Raw genomic sequence first — 9656 nt, 5'->3', positions numbered from 1 at the left:
CTGCTCAAACTTAAGAGTGTGATACTAAATGTTTTTCTAGAAACTCTGTGAACATGGGTATGGTCTTCACCAAGGGGGATCTGGCCGGCCTATTTCCTCCAGAGAATTCTCAATGTTAGTATCTTCCAGTTTTCTCTCTTGGGTTTGTCAGATACCTCAGAAGTTCTTCCAATTTCCCCCCATGGAACATACATTCCTGCTTGCCAAGGTCTGGCAGCTGAATGAGCCAAGTAGGGAAGAACTGAAATCTAAATATTTCATAAACTGCTGGCTGTAGCCTCTCCAGTCATGAGGGATAGACAATAGCTCAGTTGGCGGTGAGGGGCCTGCAGCACTTGCTTGTAGTTGGGATGAGTTTGCCCCTGAATCACAAACCTTTCCTGAATGGATTAATAGGAAAGCCGGTAAAGGTGAACCTTAAGTGGGGAATGGAGTATAAAGGCCACCTGATATCTGTAGATAGCATGCAGCTTGCAAACGGAAGAATACATAGATGGAGCATTTAGATGAAGCTTTTTTTTAATGTTTATTTAGTTATTCAGAGAGAGAGAGAGCAGGTGAGGGGCAGAGAGAGAGAGAGAGGAAGAGAGAGAATCCTAAGCAGGCTCTGTTCCATTAGCACAGAGCCCATTGTGGGGCTCGATCCCACGAACCATGAGATCATGGCCTGAGCCGAAATCAAAAGTCAAATGTTTAACCAACTGAGCCATCCATATGCCCCTGGGTGAAGTTTTAATAAGACCCTAACCCAGAGGAAGGAGATTGGTATATAGAAACACAAGGCTCCCCATATCCAGTAAGAAGTCGTGGACTATATGTACTCAGTGACTGCCCAATTCCATACTTCTTACTGGACAGGTAATCTCACAATATAAAGAACTTTGACTTCTGGTCCTGAATCTGCTGCTAAATCTGAAGTGACTCTTGAGTGAATCCTTTTTTTTTTTTTTTTTTAAGTTTATTGATTTATTTTGAGACAGAGAGAGAGTAGGGGAGGGGTAGTGAGAGAGAGAGAGAGAGAGAGAGAGAGAGAGAGAGAGAGAGAGAGAATCCCAAGCAGCCTCCGCAATGTCAGCACAGAGCTGGACGCAGGGCTTGAACTCACGAACCGGGAGATCGTGACCTGAGCCAAAGTTGGATGCTCAATTGACTGAGCCACCCAGTCGCCCCTCTGAGTAAATCATTTTAACTTCAACTATTAATCTCATTATTTTTTGCAATGTGAGGATTAGAAGAACCTTCCAATTCTATGTAGTTCTCTGGGCTTGCTATCTTCATCGCTGAGTGAAAGAAGCAAGACTCATGGCCACTATCTGTAAGAAGGAGAATATATACATAAATACATAGAATATTTCCAGAAGGATGCAGATGAAGCTTAAGTGGTTGCATCCAGAGAGAGGAACTGAGCATGACTTTCTTTTCAGTAAATACTCTTGTATCTTTTGAACTTGGAAAAAAAAATGATAATTTCATAAACTTGTGCATAATCATCCTGTCTCCAGGATGGCATTTCCCTCTTCTACGGTGCCTGGTGTCCCTCAGTAACAAAGATGGGAGAAGCAGCCAGTGCAGAGGATGGAGTTGAGAACGGTTGAGGAATGTGCCCTGATGTTTGGCTCTAACAGGTGGATGGTGCCTGGATAAATAAAGGACGAATATCACTTTCTTTCCAGTGCTCCGACTCCTTAAGTTTGGTAACCGCATCTCACTGAAGAATGAATTCCTCCCTTCAGTAATCAATTCTAGTGGCAGTCCAGGTAGGCAGCTGCTGTCCATGCACTCCGACACATGCCAGGTGGCTGTGCCACAGGTCCCTTGTGTATTAGGGGGAAGAACGAAATCAGTTATAGAGCTGTTAATCTCTGCTCCGACAGCTGGAGGATGAAGCTCTAGGCTGGTTCTTTAGAACAGGAAGGAAATTCTGAAAGCCACAGTGTGAAGAGAAACCTTAAGAAGCCCTTGGGTCTGGTGGACTTGTGGGCTTTGTAGAAATAGCAATCCTCAGATGCCTTCCCACACACAGTGTTAGGCATAAATGTGAAGACCAGGATACAAAAGACTCCACTCGGGGTAGAACAACTCCACAAATGAACAGATTTCCCAAGAGAGCAGTAGCACAGGGAAGTAGGGGGTCAAGGCTGATGATTTCTACCTCTTTGCCAGGGAAAATGTAGTTACTCTATAGATGTCCAGAGGTATTCTGGGATTATCAGGGCTATGGCTTGCTCTCTGAACAACCATAAAACTAAAAGATCCCCTTTGCCTCAGTTTCTCTGAGAATAGAGAAGAAACAACCTAACCCATAATCTGTCACTCAATTGCATTTGAATGTATTTTTTCCTAATATTATTTACATAGTAAAATCTTATGGAATGTGGAATTCTGTCTCCTGCATATTGTTTTAGCATATTATTTTATCATAAGCATTTATTTCATATATATTTTATATATTCCATAATCTTATGGAATGTGAAATTCTGTCTCCACATTACTTTAGCATGTTATTTTATCATAAGCATTTATTTCATTTCATCATTAAAAAAGTTCTTTGCAAACTTGATTTTATTTTTATTTATTTATTTTAAAACATTTCTTTAATGTTTACTATTTATTTTTGAGAGAGGTAGAGAGACAGAGTGCAAGCAGGAGAGGGGCAGAGAGAGAGAGAAGAAGACACAGAGTCGGAAGCAGGCTCCAGGCTCTGAACTGTCAGCACAGAGCCCAATGTGGGGCTGGAATCCATGAAACGTGAGATCATGACCTGAGCGGAAGTAGAACGCTTAACCGACTGAGCCACCCAGGCACCCTGCAAACTTGATTTTATTTTATTTTATTTTTAAATTTTTTAACGTGTATTTATTATTGAGAGACAGAGAGACACAGAGCATGAGCAGCGGGGGGGGGGTAGAGAGAAGGGGAGACACAGAATCCGAAGCAGGCTCCAGGCTCTGAGCTGCCAGCACAGAGCCCGATGTGGGGCTTGAACCCACAAACTGTGAGATCATGACCTGAGCCGAAGTAGGTTGCCTAACCAACTGAGCCACCCAGGCGCCCCGCATACTTTATTTTACAGGCTGTAACCATTCCCCTATCGCTGGACATTAAAGCAGTTTCAGTATCTTTTTGTCACTAAAAATGAAACCAGTATACGTCTTTGTAGTTACACCTTTTAACATAAAAGTTTGATCTGGCAAACTTACCTTGGCATCAATAAACAATCTAAAACCTCGGAAAAAAACCCGTAAAAGTACAAAGAAAGTTAAAAAAAAATCATCTCAAAGCCCATCAGTTAAGGAAGTCACTGCTCACATTTATTTAATATTCCTCCCCGCTTATGTACTTATTCGAATTTCATATTATTTCTCTAGTAGAATCAATAGGTCAGAAGATTTGGCCTCGCTTAAAGCGACCTGTTCTTCCTTAGTTTGGAAATTTCTTTTTTTTCTTTTCTTAGTTTTTAAATTTCGGCCTAGTGATACCTAACTACTTTTTTAGGCTGATTTTAAACTTCCAAACTCAAAATGTGCCAGAAATTGCCACATCAGGTAAGGTCCTATTTTTATTACTTCTATAAACATTCCCGTTTAAGTCCAGAAAGGTTTCAGGGTCCAGATTTCACAGAAATATAAAAACCAAGCTACTTTAAACTGGAGGCCAGCGCTCTCTTCACGTGACGCCGCCGCTTTTCCTTTAAATGCCTGGTCACGTGATCGCAGACGTGTACAGACGGAGGAAATTTACGCTGTCAGGGTAGGGAGTCATTCCTCCCCCACCTTCCCAACCCTAGGGTTCTTGGCTTTCCCTTCCCGGAAGCCGCAACTCCTCAGGAGACTTTCTTCGCCATCCCCTTAGTCGTGTCACACCTACTCTCAGTCCTTTCCTTCCAGTTAGTCCCCGGTGCTAGAGCTCTATCTTTCTCGCAGTATCCCACTAGCCAGAGGCAGGGCGACGGGAACCACGACTCCCAGGAGGCATTGCGGACCCCGCCCCTGGGGGCGCGCAGTGTAGGTTGGGGGCTGAGGTCCCACGGTCGTCTCGCCGCGTGCTGCCTGGAGCAAGCGCACTACAGGTTCCGTGGCGCCTCGCGCGCGAGGCGTGCAGGGCCAGGCCGGGGCGGGGCGGGGCCGGGCGGGGTGGGGCGGGGCAGGCTGGGGCTGGCTGGCCGGCGGGCGGGCGGGCAGGCGGGCGGAGGAAGGGGGTGGGAGCGGAGGCGATGGAGGGGAGGAGTGGGGGAATGGGGGAGGGAAGGGGAAGGGAGGCGGGAGGCGGGGCCGAGCTGGAGCCGGAGCTGGAGTCAGAGCCGGCGGTTGCAGTGGAGGCGGTGATGTCGGTGCAGGTCGTGTCAGCAGCGGCTACCGCGAAGGTGCCTGAGGTGGAGCTGAAAGACCTGAGCCCCTCCGAGGCGGAGCCGCAACTGGGACGGAGCACGTCGGCTGTGAGCGCCATGGCCCCCCCGGCAGGCGGCGGGGACCCCGAGGCTCCAGCCCCCGCCGCGGAGCGGCCCCCGGCCCCTGGCCCGGGCTCGGGGCCCGCCGCCGCTCTCAGCCCAGCCGCCGGGAAAGTGCCTCAGGCGTCGGCCATGAAGCGGAGCGACCCTCATCATCAGCACCAGCGGCACCGAGACGGCGGCGAGGCCCTGGTCAGCCCCGACGGCACCGTCACCGAGGCGCCGCGCACAGTCAAGAAGGTACTGGGGCCGGGCTGCCTCTCGCGGAGAGAGGGAGGGAGGGGGAACCGCAGACGGTCGCGGCATGGCAGCACCACCGTCCACGCCCTCTCTTCCGATCATACAAGCCCGGAGAGCCCTTTTCCCCTGAAACCCACTCGCTGAGAGATGCCCCCACCTGCCCCCAGTTATGGGGAGCGAAGACTCCAGGTGGCACGGGAGTACTTCGCTATGAATATCATGGAGGTAGCGCTCTCCGCTACTACTTAGAATAGGCAGGGGAGGAGAGGCACCTAATACTATCCTTCGCCTGAGCACCCAGCGTGCTCCCATGTGTTATTTTCCAGACTATTCAGGGAAAAGACCCCGATGGTGTAGAAAAATCTTACCGCTTGTGAGAGTTCAGCCAGCAGTAGGGTGGAAACATCTTTTCTGTTTGGAGGACGAGTAAGTAGTAGTTAACCTGCCCTGAAATCCTCAGTTGTCTGGTTTCTGCACAGATGATGACTTTCTGCCTTTCTGTGGCCAACCGCTTCTTTAGAGCAGTACTGATGCTGTGCCCTTCATTCCAGATACTGCAGTATCCTTGCATCTTCTCTGAATGTAGAAGGGTAATGGAGAGAGTCTCTTCACTCTTTTCTCTTCAGAGGTTCCTCCCCTCTGCTTAGTAGTTGGCCACCAGAATTATTAGACTGTGCACGAAGAGAATGATTGTTTTGTTGGTTCCTTACGATCTGGAAGTGTTAGGAAGAGATGCTTCTACTCTGGGGAAAGGCGATCATGGTGAGGCTGGCTGTCTCAGCTGTCAGCTTCTTTCAGACATAGTTTTGAAGAGCCAGTAGTCTCAGAACACCAAGTGAGCTTAGGTGTGTGATATTCCAGTATTACCCTTACAATGGCTATCCATGGTGTGCCTCACCTCTCATAAAGCTAAATCAGCACAGGAAAACGGGCGAGTGTCGGAAAAGACAGAGATATGGATCACATAAAAAGAGATTTATGGTCTGATTTCCAAGGCATAATATGAACACAGTGATTTATGTTTTTTTTTTTTTAAATTGTTGTGAATGATATTTAATTGCTTCATCAGAAGAAGAGCCGTAAAGTGATGTGAAGTCTGCATTGGTATTACTGTGTAAAACTCAGCTGAATTGGAACCCTGGATCCAGCCTAACTTTTGTTGTAATAGTCTCATGATTAAGGTATGAAGCAGATAACCCTTTCATTCTAATTCCCTAGATATAGGTGATAGATGATGTCAGATGTAAGACTGAAGGAATTTGTTTAATTATGCTTTAGGACAGTGTCCAGGCCATTTGCAGTGTGAAACTCCTCTGGGAGGAGTTGTAGGAGGCAGCACAGGTCCCAGGGCTGGTAGTACCTAGCGTGAGTCTGGAAATCGGAAATATTTCTGACTGGTTGAGTTGCTTTCTCACTTTGGCCAAATTTTTTTCCTGTGATTAGGGATCTTTTTGTGTAAAATTCTGTAACTTGAATTCTAATAATTTGAATAGATCTCTTGACTGTAAAGATTGTTTAACAAATTACTTTTAGGGCATGGGATTTACAGACAGGCAAACCTGGGTTTCAATACTAGTATCCTCACTAACTAGCTTTTGGGTAATTTCTAAATTTTCCGAATCTCTTAGTTTCCTCTGTTATAAAATGTAAATACTAATATGATTGAAGATTAGAAATATTTGTAAAGGGCTTTAGCATAGAACTTGGCACAAGTACCAAGGGCTTAAGAGATGATGGCTATTATTATTAAGGACGATTTTATTTTATTCCTCCTCCAACTGTGGATTAAGGGCATGCCACCATGACCTCGTCTGAAAGGTACACTCACTTCAATAGACTTTATATAAAGAAGTTAAAAAATCACAGGTCAGCATGTCAGTCTATTTTTCTTAAATCTAGATGTGCTTCTTGACCATTTTCCTTGTTGTTGAACCACCTTCTTCCTGTTTTTTTCTAGCATCAAAATGTAGGTTCCATGATTCTAGATTTACTCAGCAGCCTCAAGGCTATGGAAGACAGGGCTGAGCTTGCCTTACAACGTTAATTGCAAACAAAAAACAACTTTTGCTGGAAGTTGAGCAAATGAAACTCTGGGCAAGGATACAGCTGTATGACACAACCAAAGGCACTGCTGAGCTCCTTTTGGGGGACAGAATTTTCAACTTTCTTTGATACTGAATTGGCTAAATTAAGTGCACGAGACTGCCCGTTTTTCCCCACATTGAAAGTCACCTCGTTAAGAGACTGCAGTGTGACATTTTGATTTGTTGCCTCTTTCTTGATTCTTAGATTGTTTATTTAATCATTCTTACCTTGACACCTTTCTGCTTTTATTGTAGGGAGCGATTGGGGGTATTAGATCTTGAAATAGCTACTTTTGGCTATGTAATTGGTGACCGTAGCTTTTATTTTGTAACTGTCACATACAAGCTTATTTATCTTAAGTCACATTTTAGTTGATGGTTTCCCATGTATCTGTCATCAGTTTTCTCTGATCAGTTACTCTGCTCAGCCACACGAGGGAAATAAACTTTTTGTAAGAGCCAGAATTCCCAAGTGCAGTAGTTAATAAGAATGAGCATATGGTATGCAGATTACTTAGTCACATCTTATCTTTGACTCCTACCTTCATCATGTAACTTGCGGTGCTGTGGGGACCAGATCTTGTTATTGTGGCTATTGTATATTTGTATTAACGTCTTTCTTCATAAGTTCACATTCGGTGAACCCGACAAACCAAAAATCTCTGTAAGAGGTGATTTGTGGAATCGGAAGATAAATTTCAAGTGAATGCAGTAGTAGTAGTTGAGAGGGTTTCTTCCCTGTGTTCTTGAAAATGGGGTAATAAGAATGTCATAGCACATTTCTCACAGCAGGGGAAACAAGGCAGGAGAGGGTTTATTTCAGGAAAGTTAAAACTTTCTGACAGTAAGGCTGCAAGCCTCAGAACTGTAACTCGTTTGTGCTTACATCAGTATTGGTAATGACCATGTTCGAGCAGTCTTTTTTTTTTTTTTCTTTTTCCTTTTTGGCAAACGTATCCACTTTGCACTGGATTTGTTGCTGTCAGCAGAGAATGAGTTGAGCCATGTTAGTTCTTTCTTGCCCTGAATTCTTTAAGCTCTTGATTTGGTTAATTATAGATCACTAAAACGGAACCTTTTGGATGCAGGCACGGTATTGTGGGAGCAGTATGACTCTTTTTGCCAGTTAGGAAAGTACAGGCTTGCAAAATGTTCATTAAAACAATTGGCAGAATGATCCTAATATGGTTTACCATCAATTGACCTTTTATATTCCAGGAAATGTTAGAATCATTTTTCTTTTTTTCTTTATTTTAGAGAAAGAGCTTGTGAGTGCAAGCAGGGGAAAGGGGCAGAGGGAGAGAGAGAGAGAAGTATCCTAAGCAGTGCAGAGCCCAACATGGGGCTTGATCGCTGGGATCGAGACCTGAGCTGAAATCAAGAGTCTGTTGCTTAGGGGTGCCTGGGTGGCTCAGTTGGTTAAGTGTCCGACCTCGACCTCGGCTCAGGTCATGATCTCATGGTGTGTGAGTTCAAGCCCCTCATGGGCTCTGTGCTGACAGCTCAGAGCCTGGAGCCTGCTTCAGATTCTGTCTCCCTCTCTCTCTGACCCTCCCCCGTTCATGCTCTGTTTCTCTCTGTCTCAAAAATAAATAAACATTAAAAAAATAATAATAAATTTATAAGTAAATCTGGAGTACCTGAAGACTATGCTCTTCCTTTCTGTCCCACTAATAGTTTTCTCCCTGTTCTTTAACTCTCACTTTCTCTGTGAATCAGTCTCTAATTAGGCGTTTTGAAAATTAGAAGGAGAAGCATACTGTTATGTATTCCAGCTGTGTACCAGGTACTGTATCAGAGAGCCTTGCATACATTGTTTTAGTTAATCCTCCTATGAGCTCTCCTTGTTTTATTGAGGAAACAGAGTTGAAGAGATTAAGGAATTTGTCTCAAGGTTCCACATTTAGTAATGTGATGGAGCTAATAGAACTCTACTCTGATGCCAAAGCCCAGACTCTTGCTTTTCAGTTGAAGTTTCATTTCTCTGTTCAAAGCTCAGATTGAATATTTTATTTTATTTTATATTTTATTTTATTTTATTTTATTTTATTTTGTTTTAGAGAGCACATGAGCAGGGGAGGGGCAGAGAGGGAGAGGGAGAGAGAGAGAACCCCAAGCAGGACTGACAGTGCGGACCCTGACATGGGACTCGAACTCACAAACTGCGAGATCATGACCTGAGCCGAAACCAAGAGTTAGCCACTTAACCACCTGAGCCACCCAGGCGCCCCATCAGATTGAATCTTTTAAATTTTAGTTAATTTGTATATTTTTTTGTGGATGTTTTTGTTATTTCACCAACAGGCAATTTCTTTTTATTTACTGAGGTTGTTTCATGGTGTATATACCATATATTTATTTGAACACTTATGAGTTTTCTGAGAATGCAGCCCTTATTTTATATTAGTATGATTTATGAATTCTATTCTCCTTACTCCTGGGAAAGACTGAACATTAGGAATCTGGGAGGTTCCTCAGAGCTGAAGTAGCAGTTGTGTATTTGATGTCTTGTCCAGCTAATTGAAGAAATGGATATAGTTCATGAAAAAGAGAGTTTCTTTATTACAGAAAATGTTTCTCTACCCCACAATGAAAGGGGGGAGAAAAGATTTATTGGAAACTTTATTCAGACTCTTTGTTGAGTTGAGTTTATAAAGAATATGCAGTTTCTCTCATGGTACCTTTGTTTAAAAAATTGAGAGATGTACAACTGAGGTGGATGGGAGAACAGTCTTAACAGTTGCCTCGATCCATCACCCTGCTATTGTGTTCAGGTGGTATGTACAATTAGAGGAGCTGAAATTCCATTTACCCACTAAGAGGTTAAGTAAGCTTGATCAGGTTTCTCGGGAATTTGTAGTAGCTTTTTATACTGTGAACGACCT

The 9656-nt window shown here is 44.2% G+C and overlaps 1 protein-coding gene and 1 pseudogene across 2 annotated transcripts in view; both read left to right on the top strand.

Annotated features, from left to right (window-relative positions):
• Window positions 1-253: 253 nt before the first annotated feature.
• Window positions 254-747, top strand: LOC131508528 (small nuclear ribonucleoprotein F-like; annotated as a pseudogene).
• Window positions 748-4257: 3510 nt separating this feature from the next.
• The window catches only part of AHCYL2 (adenosylhomocysteinase like 2), a 170957-nt gene continuing 165558 nt past the window's right edge, over window positions 4258-9656 (top strand). Inside the window, exon 1 of one of the 2 annotated variants that reach the window (XM_058724316.1) lies at window positions 4258-4687. In XM_058724316.1, the coding sequence (XP_058580299.1) occupies window positions 4325-4687 (363 nt within the window). In that variant the 5' untranslated portion in view covers window positions 4258-4324. The remainder of the gene's footprint in view (window positions 4688-9656) is intronic. The other variant, XM_058724317.1, reaches the window with a different exon arrangement.

Source organism: Neofelis nebulosa, chromosome 4, assembly GCF_028018385.1.
Source record: "Neofelis nebulosa isolate mNeoNeb1 chromosome 4, mNeoNeb1.pri, whole genome shotgun sequence".
In the NCBI taxonomy this organism is placed as follows: Eukaryota; Metazoa; Chordata; class Mammalia; order Carnivora; family Felidae; genus Neofelis; species Neofelis nebulosa.
This window is presented reverse-complemented; position numbering and strand designations above follow the sequence as displayed.